Source organism: Etheostoma cragini, chromosome 20 (assembly GCF_013103735.1).
Source record: "Etheostoma cragini isolate CJK2018 chromosome 20, CSU_Ecrag_1.0, whole genome shotgun sequence".
Taxonomy (NCBI): Eukaryota; Metazoa; Chordata; class Actinopteri; order Perciformes; family Percidae; genus Etheostoma; species Etheostoma cragini.
Genome location: NC_048426.1, coordinates 11,606,313 through 11,624,741, shown reverse-complemented (window position 1 = coordinate 11,624,741; position 18,429 = coordinate 11,606,313). Strand labels below are relative to the sequence as shown.

Here is an 18,429-nt window from a genome sequence, read left to right as displayed (position 1 = left end):
TACTTAAAAAGAAAAAACATGAACATTTCTTCTTGCTTAATTACATAGCGTGATGATTATGATCAATGATCATATCATACTGAAGGAATTTATTTATGAATTATTTATCCATAACAAATAAACACACACACACACACACAAACATACACACACACACAATAAGCCAAGAAATCCCTGGCTCTGTGGTTTAAAGTTGGTATTATGATGAATGATTACAGCCATAAAATTGAATATTAGCCTATTGTGCTTTTAATCTTAAAAATGATGGTGAGTCATAACAACAGTGTCCACCTAATGTGTATAGTTAATCAAAATGCTACTTTTCAACACTTTTGAAGCAGTGTTTTCTCCATTCATGCTCATCACATCAAGTCTAGCATCCTTAAGGACTTATGTGAACGTGAGCTACACTGGGAAATGATTGTTAGTTCCTCCTGGTATAAACCACACTACACCCAACAAATCTGCAGTTGAATGTTTCCATTCAAGTAAAGGGCAGCGCCTGATGAAAAGGCTGTAGTCAAGAAAGAGTTGCCCTCCGATATCTGGCACCCCCTGCTGTTATTCTCTTTGAACCAAGAGAAAGGGACAGAGGAAGGGGAAAAGTCCAATTTTTATGTGGGCCAGAAATTAAATGGCATGGTGTCCCCATGTGTGGTGTACACGCGTTATGCAAATATTTTCAAATATTTACAGAAAATCAGTTGGGCTGCATAAAAAATCCTAGTTTTGCAATTTGTGTTTGCAGAACAATGGTTCATGTGAGATAGCCTCTTAATTCATAGCTGCTTAAATGGTTTGACTTAAAGCGTAAAAGTTGAAACGTGCTGTCTGATTCTGTATATGCTTTACATCATTCACCAACAGTCATGGATAAGTGTATTTCAATGTAAAAATCTAAACAAAAAAAATGTAGATTGAATAGTGGAAAAGGGTTTTGGTCATTTTGACTTCTGATTGACTAACTATTGATCTTCTGTTGAGTCAAGATGCTGTCTGCTGAAAGAAAAATAACTGAGCCTGAGCGTAAGACATCGGCTCACTAGACTGACAAACAAAGGCTGGTCTTATAATGGAAAACCAACAGTTTTGCAGTTTTGCTCTTGTCCAGTTTACTGCAGTGGCACTGTTCCAGTGATAGCAGCATGTTTGTGGCACATTATTTAGTTCAGGCTGCTCTTTTTCTTTTCTTATATTCCAGCCTGAACAACAACAAAATATCTCCTCAAATACTTATTGACTTTGAATGTTCCAAAACATTTAAAATGGCTGGTTCCATCTCTCATCTGAAACTCAATAACACAATGATGTGTTGCTGTAGCTTGTTTGTGCTGAACTTGGTCTTAGAGGTGGTTCTCTATTTAGACCTTGGCCCACCTTTTTGCCAAGCCCAAATACCAGAGATACAAATTCAAGCCTCAACTTGTTGCTTGCTGTTTTTGCTTGACAGCACACCCATTACTACAGTCTTAAGATGTATTCAGCAGGCTCTGTTCAGCATTGGGAGCTGTTACTAGAAGAACAGCGTGTTGACAACAAAAAGAAACAAGACTTTAATTAAAAACCAACATTGGAGAATTGTGTAACTAGCCTCTTTCCCTTTCTCTTTGTTTCTATTACCGGTCAATAATCCCCTCCCGGTCCATCTGCAACCACACAGCCATTTATGGCACAAATGATATTTCCACTGATGTTTGAAGCACAATAAGTATACCTGTTCATTAACTCTGAATTGCACAGAGACAACTTTGAACCATTAAAATGCCATCTACTCCTATCAGCAGAGATTGGACAATTACCCTTGCTCCACCGTTGAGCAGCTAATTAAATTGTTCTATGCTGCAGCACCTTGGCATTGATTCTTGCACTGCAGATATGAGCTAGGCTAAGGACGAATTATTATAAAAGGTCCAAAAGCTGGTGTGGAAACCTGACACACCCAGAGTATTACATTCATACTGTGAAGTAAGATTATGTTTACTGTATTTTAGTTTTTTAGATTTTTTCTCAACTAAAAAAACATTCCAGTCAGTCTTTAAAGGCTGTGTTTAACTGCACTGTAGATGGGATGTATTATGTTGGAAGTTGCACATGAGCAGTAGCTACTTAAGATGACATCAGCTAGATAACTCTTTCTCCAACTTTGGTCAGTACAAGGCAGGATTAGCCGGGAGACTTCTTCTAAATTAGGGCGCACTTGTGGAACACCTGCAGAACAGGGACATGGAAGTAGTTCTTTTGTAGATTATGGTGAACTAATGTGTGTTGTAGCAGTGTTTTGCCATTAAGAACGAGCTAGCATGCTAGCACTAGCATGTGCCCCGATTAGTCACCTCGTCTTGGCTAGTGACATAGAAATCTACTGAAGAGCAGAGGACATTCAGAAACCTGTATTTCACTCAAAACAGCATGGATAGTTTTTTCCTCAAGTTTGTATGCATGTTGAAGCACCAGAGACACAAAATACCACCCCAAATTCCAGAAAAATGTGTAGCATTAACAAATGAATCTCTTTGATTAACTAAGCACTTTGCCTGGTGCATGGACTCTATTCGGATCTATTAGATGCAAGGATAGGAAAGGGAATGTAAATCAGAATATAAACATAAAAACTGTGCTATATTTAAGGTAGTTGCAACATACACACACATGCATACACTGGGATCTCTTTTTAAAATTTGGTGCATACTTCAAAGGCATTACCATAAAGAAGGTAGGCTATTGGTATGGACATTCAAGGAGTTTTATGTAAATTAAATTTCTTTCACCCAATCAAGTAAGTGCAGCGAGCAAGGAAACCCTACTATGACTAGTATATATCCCAGATGAAAATCAGAAAAAAAATAGTGTAGGGAAATCAGATGCAGAAATAAAGGAGAAGGCAGAGAAAGACTACACAGAGAAAGTAAACAGGAAATTCACAGAACATGAATACGTAGATAAAAAGAACCAGCTGCTGGAGTATGCAAGTATTTCCCTTTTAATTGCACTGTGTAGTGCTACATACATACACACACATTTTATGATGCACTGTTTCTCCTTCTGCGCGCTACACATCGTTTTCCATTTCCTCCACCTCTGTGGTTTCATCTAGAATTGAAAATTAGGTTAAACAGTAGTGTCAAATTTCTGCATCAGTCTGCAGTCTGTCGTTTGGGGATCAAATCTGCCATCTACTCAGTCCCAGCCCGGAACACTACCCTCCTGCGTCCGTACACCAACAATTCAGAGTGGCATTTTGCTCCTTGCACATGCACAGCAAGCGGGACTGACTCATATTACCCATGATGCTTCTTGTCTAGACGAAGGTGGGGGGTAGGGTATCCCTGTAGTCTCTGATTCTAAACAGGAGACACCTCTGAGTCATCGCTGTCACCTGTGATGTCACAAGACAAGAGATTCCCTGCAGTCAGAATAGCAATGCACATCACATCTATTCACCAGCCACAATGTTAACATGTCAATCAAGATCCATGGACTTTCTGATAGGTTGTCTGTTTCTGTGTCTAGGCACTAGCCCCTTACCTTACAATGCATTGATTTTTGTAAAGTATCATTGTTAAAAAGGGCTCACCCTCCCCACTCCCAGGCCTCTTAGAAAGACTTTTCACCCTTCAGGATCATCTTCTGTTAGCTATTCCCGTGAATTGTCTTTAGTACACCCTTCAAATACTTCATATCCTACAGGAGGAGCTATAAATAGTAAGAAATGTGAGTGGCAGGGAAAAATTAGAGGAAAGAGACCTAGATGATTAAAAAAAAAAATAAACAGCAACGATCACACGGCTGCACTAAATACCATTAATATAGCATTATGAGGTGTCATGAGTGTGCCCTTAGCAGCTGCTTATCCATCATCAAGATGAATTGGTTAATGTAAGTTTTGAGAGGGCAGTGACTTTGAATTTTACATACAATGTGAGTGGGATGGATAACCCTTCTCCTCTGTGTTGTAATCGTGTTGACAGCTTGGATGCAAAGTCCAAAAGCAGCAGATGTGTCAAGAACAGTATATGCAATTACAATAAGATAGGACATTTAGATCTAACCTGTCAAAAAGCTCACACTGGAATATGCAGCTCGACATGATTTAAACGGCTTCATCAATGTTGCAGCAGCATTTTGCATTATGTGTAAACAACATGCCCATCAAAAGACCACATCATACCAATGCATCTTAATTTCCCCCCACATAAAATGCCATGCCTTTATGATCTTAATTTCAATCAAAAATGTGCCTGATCCATCTACGGCTGGGCTGTTTGATGCCCTTCAGTTGCCAATAGTAACCAAAGCTGGCCAACAGCAAAATCCACTCAGCAGTGAATGAAGCATAAAAGTGTTGCAGGGTGGATGTGCTGTATTACATTACTGAGAATTACAATGACTATTACAAGAGCTGTTGTCAATGGAAAGTGTGCTTCATCAATGTAATGTCCGGACAGAATCAAGCAGCAATGTAGCCACGACCCAAATTCTAGCCTCTTTGAGTCTTTACATTGTATTGATTGTGTAATCTGTCGGTATGTTATGTAACTCTTTGCAACATCCTGTGTGATGTTTTTAGACCTATAGGAAGTTGTGATGTGGGACTAAAGACATTGTGCACTAAAACATTCTCATAGCATCCAAAACATATTGTAGTTTAGTTAAAAGCTGACATAAAAAGTCAGTTGCACACTCTGCTTTGCCCTGCAAATCCATCCATTGTCAGTTTACAGGAGGCCTACACATTTATTCAGCCACATTGCTCTCTTGGGCTGCCATTCATTTCGATTCACTAACTGATTGAGAGGTTTTCCACTGAACGCAGAGGATCCCCTTTACTCCTCTGATGCACCTGCTGCACCACAAGCATCAAAGACAGCATGCCGTTCATAAATCCCAGGCTAAGTCTGCATTACGTATTTGCAGTTCATCTTTCCGCCAGATGATGGCACGGTCAGACCTGGGCGGAACAAGTAGAAAAGGGGGCTGGATAAAACCCTACAGGAGTCCGCCAATAGCAGCTCGAGCTGGAGCCTGCTCAGTACTACAGAGCCACACTGGGGTGTCAGCGCGCGTCGCACACGGTTGGGAACCGGGAGAAATCACAAGTGCACGGGGTGGAAGCTGACAAGATCTGATACGGCGTCGATTGCAAAGACAGCACGGACTCTGGCTAATTCCTTCAGTTGGCATTAAACTCCCAGCCCTGTTAAAGGACCCCACTGTTGGGCTCTCCTCTGCTCTCCCGCCCGCCAAACCCAAATCACGACAAGCCACTGCGTGTACCTAAAGGGACAAGAGGGTTTGTTTGGTGTTTATGGGGTTTTCAGCTGGATTATCACTTCCAACAAATACACACAAGTGGGCAGCCGCCGGAGTCAAATCAAGGGATTACAATTGTTTGTAAAGCTCTTGGTTGAGCTTGCAACGTCTTCTTCCCCGAGCCGCAGAGAGCAAAGTGCTGATAAATCTACCCCACCTGGACTTTGGACCCGAGGAGCTTCTCGGTAAAGTGCACAAGCGGCACCGACGAGATCTAGGGAGACCGAATTCGTACTTGAGCAGCTGAGAGGGAAACAAAAAATCCTGAGAACATGCCTCTTGCTCAGATCGCAGAGCCATGGCCCACTATGGAACTATTGCAGCTGGAAACGGAGGTAATGCGAGGTGAAATATGTCGACTCTATTTTGCATGCATTGTTTAACCGCTTTCTTTTTAATTCAATTAACTTTGTTTGGTTAAGGTAAAATGGCGCACAAGGTGTGAACACATATTAGCCCTCAGTTCAAGGTGTTCAGTCACCACTTTCTAGAAAGTTATGTTAAACTATAGCCTACATGCAAAGCTGGCAGTGAATAGACCTAATACATAATTCATAATGTATGTCCAGTGTAAATAAAGTATGATTCTGTTTTTTTAATATATATTTTTTCAACCGTGGCAAGTCAACATTTGATGGATGGACAGGCAGTCCATGTCTGTCTGCCACGTACATCCTACACAGCTCTTTGGAGACAATCATGCAGGGCTATGTTATGATTGGCCGTCTTAACCAATAGGGACGTGTTTCATTATGACCTATTCATGTGAGAGTTTTCACTTGGTCCCAAAGATAGCTTTCAGAGCTCAAATTAGAAATAATTCACTTTCTCGTACTGCTGAAGCTCTTGAGCAATTCCATTTCAAAGCTCTGCACGAGAGAGAAGACCAGTCTGTAATCTGAAGGAAATCGTTCTGATCCTCACTGTATGTCACTTTCACAAGTGGTTTATAGAGTGGTTAAAGTCTGTTCTCACACATGGCATCACAAAAAAGATTCAGAGAAACTCTTCTTGGCTCATGTAGAACATTCAAGTTAAATTTATAATTCAATAATGTACAATGTAAAGTTGGAGTATATTTTTCCTTTTTTTAATTCTTGCTAATGTTTTACAGTTTAATCTAAACCCACACTTGTGCCTCCAATTTCATGCTACACAGTATCGGTGTGTGTTTTAATTGATCTATCTTGTGGGAAGTGTCAGAATACTACACAGCAGGCAGAGGATGATACTGTTTAGCGTGGATTCTTATAAAGAGTTTATGTTAGAGAGAGAGAGAGAGAGAGAGAGAAAGAGACACCCATTATTCTGAAGTAGCATCATTATTCATGAACTCTTCAATTGCCTCTTGAACAGACTGTTTGCTTACTGAATATGCAACTATCACATTATGGTAATGCCATGGTGTGTGTGGACGCAACCGGTGTCACGTTAGGCTACACTGGTATTTACAATATGCTAGCTGTAGTCATCTAGCTGAAAGAAAAGCCTTTTTAAAACTGGTCAGACAACTAAGCAGGTGAAGCGAGCCTGTTAGATGTTTTGTGTGTCTGATCTCACTGACTAATAGCTCTGTTCACCATATTACACCATGTCTTCACTCAGCTTTACGAGTGATCAGTAGGATTATTATTTGCCAGAAATAAAGTCAAAAATCCTTATTCTCACAAACTGATTTTGCTAATTAAACTTGATTCATGAAAGACAAGGTAATGAGTCTTGACTAATTAAGCTTTGCAATTTAATTAGAATAGTACTACCACTATTGAGGAAGTAGACCTTATTTATTGTGCACTTGCAGATGCAATTAATTGTAGAGCAGTGTAATGTTATTAATGGTGCAGCGGTGCTTATGATGAATGGAAGAGCTATTTCCAACCATCTGCAACTATTGCAGAAAGGAGCCCTTTTTTAGTAACAGTGACTTAGTTTGTCCTGAAGACTCCACTATTTACAGAATTCTGCAGCACATGAGTTGGCTGAGTAGCCTATCATCACAGCTGAACAGATGGTGGTGCTGAGCCTGTGAAGAGTGAGAAGTTTAATACTGTAAAAACAGTACCCTGCCTTTGGTACGTGCAGTAGACGCAAGTCGCTCATAACCAAATTTGTAAAAACATTGCCAGAAGTACAATAAATGTGTGTGAATATCAGCTTATCTGTATATATTGTAAGGATACATTTTTTTATAGTCATCTCATGTCCCCCCCCCTTCCCGCCCCCCAAGTATCTATAATTGATTTGATCGCACCAGTCACTCATTGCCAGTCAGAGTGGGATCTGTGCCATTCATCTCTGTCACCACCAACCTACCAGCCGGCTGCACACTTTGGTTCCTGATGGCAGAGCGAGACAGCTCAGGGCTCAGATTGATTAAGCAGAAAGAGCGAGTGAAACTGGAGGCCATGCCAGTGAACATGTTGGAAGAGTCAAATGGGAGGCATGACAAAGGGTCTGCTTGTCATAGACAGATGGGACAGACACAGAGAGACACTGTTTTTTTTTTGGGGCTGATTTGGAAAATAAAGGATATCATAAAGACATCATTCTCATCTGCACAAATCTCACAAAGTGACTTGCTGTGGAATGGCAGCACATGAGAATTCATGGGCTCATCCCTCATTATGTGAGTATTTGTTTTTGGAAGGTGTTCTCAATGGAGATCAGATTTACTGGCTTTTGTGCTCAAAGCTGTGTCAAAGCAAACACTCAAGCAATGTGCAAAGAGAGCCATTCAAAAATATTTTTTTTGATTAAGCCCTTTTTATTCATCACCAAGCCATATGTTATAAATTAACTTCTCAGTGAATCATTTCTGATACCAGCACTTCAATAAATCATCCCCTTCATGTCTCAATTGAATCACTGCCACCTGCTTTGGCCACTGTCATTACTATGTTAGTGAAGGTCCTCCAAAAGACTCAAATCATGCTTCTGTCAGTGTCCTTTAAGCCTTTTGACTCTTATTAAAGAATCATTCTTATTTCATTGATTCACACTTGGGTGATCTTGAAAATATGAAAAATATATAACTACAAGGGCACTCAGAGAGCACAGACCTCCATCAAGACATGCCCCATATAAAAATGTTAAGTGTGGATTTTCCCAGTTGGGAACAAATATTTCTGATTATTCTGACACCACATTAATGCAGCACAAGTGCCCAATGTTGCATCTTTAACGCAAGGGAAAAATAATTGGTGTATCCATGCCGGGATTTGAATTCGCTCCAAAATTGCAGGGTTCTTCCTTGGAACCGTTCATCAAAATCTGGCCAGTAGGTTTTTTCCGTAATCATTCTGACAGATAGATAGACAAAACAAGCCCAAAACATGACTTCCTTGGCGGAGGTAATGATAGCGCAGCTAAATCATTATGCTTACTATAGCTTAAAGTGGGGGAACTCTAATGTAAGTCGAAGAGGTCTAAGTTCCACATTGTCAGAGGGCCAGGAGCGGTGGATTTAGGAACGTCAAATTTAGGTTCTTAAAGCTCAAGAACTATGTTTTACGTAAAGCACAAAAATGTCTAATTTTGGAAAAATGACCTTTTTATTTTGTAACTAAGCCTTGCTGCTTTTTTGCTTCTAGTTCAAAATGTTGATTATTTTGTCCGCTTTGGCTGCATCTTTGATTTGACTGTTTTTTCTGCTTGTTTTCAAAAGATACACTTAGCTGGTTTAGTTTAGTGGTTCCAACCTGTGTTTTGTTCAAGATTGTTGTTTGGTCGCCACTCTTCACAATGGCTACTGTTTTTTTTCAATTTTTGTATGCACATTCTTAAATGCATTATCTTCACTGTCAGCCTCCCTTGTCTTTTCTACGCTTCAAACTGAAATACCATTTACTTTAACTGCTCTGAACTCCTATTTGAAATTGAGTTCCTATTCTGGATCAAATTGTATTCCGGGCCGCACCTGGACCCGAGTACACCAATTGAGACTTAAAGTCATAACTCCATTGACACTATCATAACTTTTGTATACGCTCCTCACATCTGAGAATAAGATTGGAATTATATTTCCTCATCATTTTAGAAAGTGGAGACAAGACAGAGCAAACCAAAAAAAACGGATGTAAAGCGCAGGATTGAACAAGCCCAGATGGTGGAGAGGGAGATGTGTTTCTTCGGTTATTACCTAACGGGCAGTGTAGAGGAGAAAGTAGGGTTAACCTATGGAATGTGTGCCTTGTTTGCAAGCCAGGCGTGGTCAGAAGAGGCACACTTGAGTATGTTGAGTAAGTGTGTGCATGTTAAAGTTCAGTTCACATTCATGCTTTGCTTAGTGTGTGCGTTCATGTGCTTATGCTTATCTGCAGCTAATCTGGGTGTGACCTGTTGAACACCTGAGCAGGGCTGGGTGGGCATGTGATAACAAACCCATTTGCTTGTTAGGTTTCCTGACTAAGTGAGTCCATATTTCTTTTGACTTTGAGAGTTAAAGTTTAGTTAACCTGTCAGTCGAGCTAAGACTGTATGGTGGCATTTTCTGGCATTGACCAAAAGAGGACATTAGTAATGTGACCTGTTGTCAATACTCACTCAGGTGCGCAGGTGAGCTTACAAGAAATATAGTCAGTTAGGATTACAGGAACAGATAAAAGAATGGTTTCTGTGTTTCTTAGTTGCCTAGTTACAGGGCAGGGGTGCTGTAATCACAATGCTAACGCGCAGATTTATCTATCAAACGCACACGGCATGAGTGCTCTGAGCTTGTTTACTTTGCTTTATTATATATGAGTCCTATGAGAAATTAAAAGTTCTGGCTCTGGCAGTCTTAATAGGTTGGTCGGCTACGTGGCCTGGAAATATCTTCACTGAACTTGTGTGCATCTTGTATTGTTTTACCTGTGTGTGTGTGTGTGTGTGTGTGTGCGCGTGTGTGTGTGTTGAGGAAGCCCAGGGGAGGGAACGCACCATTAACTGGGCCACTTGAATCAGCCATGCAAAGCTAATGAGGTTGAAATGTGTTGAGCGGCAAGGGTAGGGGAGGCATTGTTGACCACACACACAGAGACAGACAGTTATACTCACTCACTTAGGATTCCCACCACTGGTCTTCACCACTAGCTTAAACAAAGCCCACCACACACATCTAACTGATGGCATAAGGGATAAAAGGAAGGAAAAAGTGAGAAAATTTTACTTTTGAGATTAAATTTGTCTGCAAAGCCCATCTAAACAAACAGCAAACACTGCACTTCCTCTTGGTTTCCTCTTTAAGATTACGACTTCTAAAACACATCTGTCTTTGACTTCGAACTGCACTTGGCCGGTTAATTGTTTTCATTTCTCCTGCCACCTCATATTACATCTTTTATGACTGGCACAGTTTGGTAAAATTAAATTGCCTCCCTTAAGATGGTGATTAAAGTCCAACCAGATGAACTGTTGGTCTGTAAAAATGGCTGGGTTGTAGCACCCATCCATCTTATAACTGTTGGTTGTTGCTAGAAAGCAGCAAATAAGGAAGTCAATCCAGTTGCCAAAAGCATCCAATCTCTCAGCACACAATGTATTGTGAGGCTTTCCAGCAACCTAAATTAGTTCTAGAGTCTGTTCTTTCTGTTCAGAAGTGTTTCTTCAATATCCATAAGCTTAGCACAGCTCTCTTGTCCCTGCCTTTGCTTCCTTTTTTGTCTTGCACTGTGTAGCCTTTTTGTTTAGTGTGATTGTTAAGGCCACTGCTTGTCGTTGTATTTTGTGCAGTCTAAAGGAAGAGGGCATGGAGGAAGTGAACAACCCCGGTTTCCTCTGTATTGGAAAAACAAAGCAAAAAGCAGGGGTGTAGTCATTTAGAGTGTTTTCACACAAAATACTTGACCCAAGAGTGTTTCTTTATTCATTGAAAGGGTCAGTTATTATTTTAGATTTATTTTCACATGTTTCAGAGGTACACCACTATACATCATTAAAAGCCCAATCCAACAAGTTAACATGTAATGGTCAATGTACTTTCCACAGGGAGTAGTCAGCCTGTGAAAACAATTGTTTTGTAGGCTTCTGTGGCTCTGAAGGGACTTTGTCAAGTCTGAGAAAAATACTCTTTTTTTTTTTTTTTTTTTTTTAACCTTGGCTGGTACATATTGTTACCAGAAAATGTTTGCATTACATACTGGAGAATTGAAGTTTGAAAAGCATGATCATTTAGAACAGGAAGGGATTGATGAAAGACTCCACTAAGTTGCATTATGGATAGTGTAGGATCCTGTGTTTTTTTTTTATTTTTATTTTTTAGCTTGACCCATACCAGGGACTAAGGATTGAGTTTGACATTTCTCTTTTGTTTCTAAAGTTCTAGAAAACACAATTTGTAAGAATGGAAGATATGAGACACTTCTAATTGTATTATTAGTCCTACTAATGGCAGACAGTGATAAACTGTTACCTTGCAACATGTTCAATTTTTTAGATATAAAAACAAACTAAATTGGGACCCATCAAATTATATGCACATCATCTAACTTAACACCATGTCTGATAATATATGTTATTTTACTAGTCATAATTTGACACACTCAATCAATAACTGCATTCGACTTCCAATATGTGGTTGACAGATGGACCTAGGACTTGGTTCTCTGCACTTCACCTGAGTTAGAAAGCAGTTTCCAGTCAGAAAGCAAACTTCTCGAGTAAACAACCTGTGGTCCAGGGTGGGGATCGACCAATATAATAAACCGTATAATAATAATAATAATAATAATAATTGTAAAATACTGTGAGTTTTTAGTGCCGATGTTGATTTTCTTTTTTTCTTTTTCTTCATCAGCCTCAGCCAAGGACCAAAACGAGCTGCTGATTTTCTTAAGCCAATACTGCTTTTGCTCCCTCAATTTACATCTTAAAATGCCCTGCCACACTGGATTTGTTTTCAGAATCTGCCCTGCCATTTCTTTAAAAATGATAAACAAAAACTCAGATCAGTGTCACTTTTGCAATCCTCTTATATTCATATCACCCAAATTATGTGTGCAATGTGCATCATATGGATGGATGCTGCATATGTTTAACTTTGCAAGGGTAAAAGGCTTTCATCAACATCTACAACACAGCCTTGATGATGCATTGCTTGCTGACATATTATAAGACAGATATAATCAGGTCATCACAAAATGTCCTTTGTCAACACATTTAAATAATTTAAGAACACAATAAACCTGAAAAGTAGCCATTGAAGGATGATGGAGGGGCAGTGCATGGTCTGCATGTGAACTGCAGCGTCTCCAGCAGCACAGAGCTGCCTGTGGACGCCTGTCTGTAAATAATGCCGGGAGAAAACTATCGTCGAACGCAGCAGCCACGTATCGGCTGATGCCAATACACGTAAAAACGCAAAAATCGGGCGATAGATCGGCCTGCCAATAATCTCGGCCTATCACTAGTCCAAAGTATATAGTCAAAAATAAAACACTCCTATTGTCCAAAATGTGAAGTTCAGGGATCCTGAGTGTATAAATGCCACGAGTCAGCTAGACAACCTATCTTACTTAGGTTATTTTTTTGTTCCTGTGTAGACTTTACATGGACAATAACAAGTGGTCCTAATGGCCCCTGCTTTTTAATAAGTATATTACAGGTGTCTCAGATAATAACCTCTAACCTCTTGCTTATCATTCTCCTTTTTATCATTGAATGCAACAGAATGATACACCCATCTAATCCTGTAATCTGACTGAAATCCAATTGTATGTTTAACGTTAGCCACCCACTTCTTCTGAATGTTGATTTCCCAAATAGCCTTCAGCGAGCCATAGTTTTGTAAATAACAATGATTACCCTTTTCTGCCAGACTTACCTACTGGGGAACAGATGAAGGATGTGCATTTGTGTGTCAGCCCTAGATTGTTAGGTTTGCCTACTGAAGAGCAAAGTGCTGGATACAGTGGACTGTTGCCACCCACACAGTCTTGCAAATATTCTCTCTTCCTCTCTTTCTGTGACTGTTTTTTCTCACACACACACACACACACACACACAGAGTATAATATATGCACTCACTATCACACTAACTGTTTCTTGCATCTGCTTTCTTGACAGAATGGGCAGAGCATTGCTGAGGATGGAGTCACACCTGCTGTCAAGGTACATGGCATCTCTGCAACAGACACACAAATATAGATACACAAATACATACACAACAAATGTGACTCACTATTCACGCAGCCTAACATCCAATACATTAGACTGAGTATTTGGACACAGCATGAAATTCTTTGCCTTTTGTTTGAGCTTTTTTTCTGTAAAGGCGAGCAGCAGAAGGCACAATTACATCAAAGGGCAAAGTTTTGTGTAATTTCCATCTCTATTAAAGGAGAAAAAGAAAGCTGTCATGTTCTCATTCTGTGTTTGTGCATATGTGTGGCTTTGCATGGATTTATTCATTGACAGCCCTCAAAGGGCATTAGCTAACCAGAGTTTAATGTGTTGAATACTGTCTGCGTGGGGCTGATGGAGCGACAGTCAAGCTACTTTGTGTATAGTGATGTGTCTGGGTTAATATAATAGGGCCATCGTGTTAAACACTCTGTCTGTACACTCCCGTTAGCATACTATACAGAGGAAAATACATGCAAGCTTTCGCATATAGAAACACACACACACACACACACACACACACACACACTGAGTCAGCCCTTTCCTGCCTCCTGGCTGGCCTCTACGCTTTATTGTCCCGCTCTGAAACGTGAGCCTGTTTCCTCCTGTCGACTATTACTCTCCAGCCGTGTAGTAGAGGACAGAAATGTTCCTTTTCGCTTAGCCTCTTTCTTTTTTTTCTCTGTCCTCGGTCTCGAGGGATATAGAGTCTGAAGAGCAATTTTGTCTTTTCTTTCAGTGCAGAACAATGTGCTGTGACTAAGGGAGAGCTGAGTGTGCTGGATGAGAAAGAGGGGTTTTGATCAAAGGAGCCATCACACAGGTCAAAGCCATTGATGTCTAATGGCGGGGCAAAAAGACACAGGCTTCTTAGGAAATATCATGATATCGATATGGATATATTTTTTAACATTGATACATAATTTGCCAAATTTATGCAAAATTGCATATCAAATTATAAAAACCAAAATCTTTTATAACTTATTTTTGTTTTTATTACCACTTGCTCCAAATCATTAACACAACCACTGATCTCATCTGCTGATACAGAGGACCAGGTCAGTAAATCCTATTGAGATCTACATTTTGAGAGAGACCTGAGTACATAGGAACTATTCTAAATGTATACTATCAATTGTGATTGTTACAAAATATATGATGAATAATAAGTCAATTAAATTTGTTTTTAAAAAGTCACAGCTAAAACCAATCAGGAGTTTGACTAGATTTCTGATATGACCCATTGTGACCAGATTATTAAGCTCCGAAGTACAGTGCATTTATTCCAAATTTGTGGTGCATAGTCTTTTTCAGATCAGTGTTAGTTCTAGTAACCTGTAGCACTAACTAATCCTATGAGCAGATGTTATGTGTTCCAACTCTTCAGCCAAAGAGTGATGTCAAGAATAAGAGCAGTTTAAAAAACAAAACAAAAAAATCTCTTTTTTATAAATCCCATAAAATAAATAAATAAATCCTGGTTTCTTCTAATAGGAAGAGACGGCCCGGGCTTCAACATGATGCCAGAGATTGTCTGTGTCACTACAGTTAGCTGCCTGTCATGACCAAATAAATGTGACTGAAAAATGACACGAAAAAAAACAAACTGGATTGGCCACATCATGGCAGATACCTGATCCGCAAAATAAGGTTGCCGCTGATACAAGCCTATTGGATTGGTAAATCCCTAATCATATCATCAGAATATGACTCTGCTATAAGTCGATTTATGTTTAATCATTGCTCAGGCCTGGGTAGCGCTGTAATTATGTGCATAACATGTTGTGCTAATTGATTGGGGAGTATTTCAGTAATCTGATCTGTTATGTCATCTTGTTAATTAGGACAACCTTCAAAGGGGTTTAGGGATTGTCTGCTCGTGATTCTATAGGAGATGTAATTTATTGATCTCAACCAAAAGGATCGATGGCGTGAGATGGCATGATATGATGTTGGATTTTGAAAAATATGTCACACTGAGGCATCAGATCATGGCTGTTGTGGATACGTTGTCTCTAGACCATTCTGGCACCGATGCGAGCAGGGCAGTTGTAACCAGGCACTAGGGCGATCGATGTTGAGTTGCTGTTTAAATGCTGGGAATTTGATAATGGCTGCTGTTATCTACTCCAGCCATGGGAGTTACCTGGCTCCAGTAGACCTAACAGAGAGAATGGATGGTGAGAGAGGGGGAGGGGATAAAGGGAACAATTGAGACTGAGGAGGGGGACAGTGTCTGCCCTTGCTGGGTAAACTAAAGTTTGAACCTGAAATACACTTTAATACAGTAAAGTGATTGTCACTTCAATATGGTAGGACTATGTGTACGTGTGTGGGATTTTGAAGGTTGAGTCAGTCCTCTGCCCCTGGAGATGACCTCTACACCACTAATAAGCCATCTTCTCTATGCAGACGCTTCTCTCTCGCTTTCACATGCTGTAAAAATGGGTGAATACACAAGAGAATATTACTCTGCTAACAGCAACGCTTATGTCCCTCCCATGCTTTTTCTGAGCCATTAACCTAAAGCTGAAGGTAAGGCACCTTGGCAGGCTACTGTTTTAACTGAACAGTAGCCTGTGACTTGTCTTTTTTTCCTTCATGACCTTTATTGTCTGTTTTAGGACAGAGGAAGTGAGGTAAAAAGCAAGTTATATTTTTTTTCTTCATCAATTAATTTGACTCTTTAGTCCAATGGTTTATCCTGAGGGTTGTTACCCCCACGAGAGATTGTCAATTTAATGTAAGATGTAATCTTTTAGACTGGCATTCCTTATATGAAAACTGTATAGTTTCACACCTTGAAGCTTATAAACATTTTGTTAAAACAATCTGATAGGGTAAAGTAACTCTTGGGTTGCAAGGATATATTGCTTTATAAGAAGGGTTCACAAAACAAAGTTTGGAAACTAAAGCTTCAGAGAGCATGTTTTCTCTGAACTGCTTGTTTTGTCAAAACCCAAAGAAATTCAAATTACAATGAAATACAGTAGAATGAAGAAAATGGGTACACTCTGCACTAGAGGTGAAAAGACTATAACCGCCATCTCTGGTTTATTGCACATTTCTTAGGCTTTTTTGCGACCCTCATCCTTAAATGACAAAAAGAAATACAATCTTTTTTAGATATAAGTTTAGATTTAAGAGCTGTTAACAGCAAATGACCTCTGGTGAGATGTATTTATGGGACGTTGAGACAGTAGAGCACATTCACCTGAGAGGGTACTCATCTGATCTGTCTCGTCGCAGAAGGATTATATAACCCAACAATTTACTCTCTGGCCAAAAGCCAGGCTTACAGTGATCTGCTGGTGTAGAAATGGACCTATTTCTAGCAACAAATCACATTGCCCTGGAAAATACCTGGGAGAATGATTTGTTTATAAAGCTGAGACAATGCATATGACAGCCCCAGTTTTTAAGTAAGAAGTGCTACAGAAAGGTCATTTTAATTTGAGAATGTAAGAGTTCAGCTGTTGATGTCACTGGATTGTAAAAGTGAAGATTTGTCAGCCTAGCAGGCAAAAGTGACCTCAGGCCAACAACCATATTTGGAACCCTTGCAACAATTGGGAGTGTGGGTGTTAGTGTGTCTGTGGCAGAGAGAGCCAGACACTTGGGACAAAAGAAACATCCTTAGTCATGATTCTTTAAAATATATACCCTCATAAACTGAAACGTCATCAGCACTGTGCAGGTGTGCTTGGATCCGACATATGATTGACAATGGAGTGGGAATATCGGCAAACAACCCACCGCCAACTGACATCAGATTTGGATTCAAATGTTGCATAATCCTGTTCCGATGTAACATCCTCTTTTTCTAACTGAGCCCTGCACACTTCAAACCAGTGAATCACAAATAAAGAAATGCAGAAATCTCACATGTAAAACAACTAAAACATGTCAAACTTTGGGAGAGCATTGTGTGCCCACATTGGCCCTTAGCAATTAGAGTAAAGTTTTACTCTAGCAAATTCATTTGAAATATCAATTCAAATGATATTTACTTTTTTTTTACCCAGGCATGCATCATAAATCTGAGTTGATATTAAATTCACTTGATTAACAATCACTATTAAGCAGTCAGGACAAATGTTTAACGAATAGATTTTTTACTTTTTATTACATCTTTAAGTACAACATTACAGTATTGCTTGACTTCAAGAGTTTAAAATACTTCAGCATAATTGGTTGTCAGCATTAATGTCAGAGCAGCTGACAGCCATCCCGGCAACAGGAAAATCAGGATTATAATTGGATAATTACGGATTTTATATGTTGCTGTAAATGGAGGACACACTCTGAGAACATGGCTTTTGTAGTTGTTATAGACCTAAAGGGGGGCGCATAAGGCAGTAGAGTTGGGCGTTATCCAAATTTTTATAATATCAAACCTCCTTCCTATCTTAACGTGGTATACTGTTTTACCGTGACTTATTAAAAATTATGATGTAAGGCTCAGATGGCGTCACCAAACTGTTTGCTTGTGCCTATACCGTTCAAAAACTGAATTCCGAACACTAATACTGCAACACCTCTCCCTTCTCATTAGGTTGGAACCCAAAATGCTGCCAAACCGCAGAAGTTGTGTTCTTCTTCAAGACCAGGTCACTCGGTACGCGACTTGCCACCCCCCCCCTCTCCCTCTCTCCTGCACACTGTCACATGATGACAACCACACATAAGCATTTTTAGGCAATAAATAAGTTATTTTTAATATTTAATCCTTGTCACCTATAGCATATTGAATTTTTTTTTAATGACGGAATTGAAACAGATACGTCGCTATTTTAAGCATAATTCAGCAAGATAATACTGCTGAAGTGGTTTTGAAACATTTCTTTGGAGGGTTTTGAAATATTCTTCTGCAAGAACTACAAGTTCTAACTATTGATTAAAAAGTATACTATTCACTTCTTATGGTTACCTTTCAAGTCTACATTAGGTAAAATTAATTAAACTTCATCAACTTTTAAGCGTTTTTGTCTTTGAAGTGGCCATGTTTAGGATGCATGATTG

The 18,429-nt window shown here is 39.6% G+C and overlaps 1 protein-coding gene across 3 annotated transcripts in view; it reads left to right on the top strand.

The window, feature by feature from the left end:
- rps6ka1 (ribosomal protein S6 kinase a, polypeptide 1) overlaps positions 1 to 18,429 on the top strand; it is a 50,563-nt gene that overhangs the window by 890 nt on the left and 31,244 nt on the right. For 2 of the 3 annotated variants that reach the window (XM_034859316.1, XM_034859319.1), the window contains exon 2: positions 13,351 to 13,395. In XM_034859316.1, coding sequence (XP_034715207.1) covers positions 13,351 to 13,395 — 45 coding nt within the window. Of the gene's footprint in view, positions 1 to 5,028; positions 5,646 to 13,350; positions 13,396 to 18,429 lie in introns of those variants that run through there. The other variant, XM_034859321.1, reaches the window with a different exon arrangement.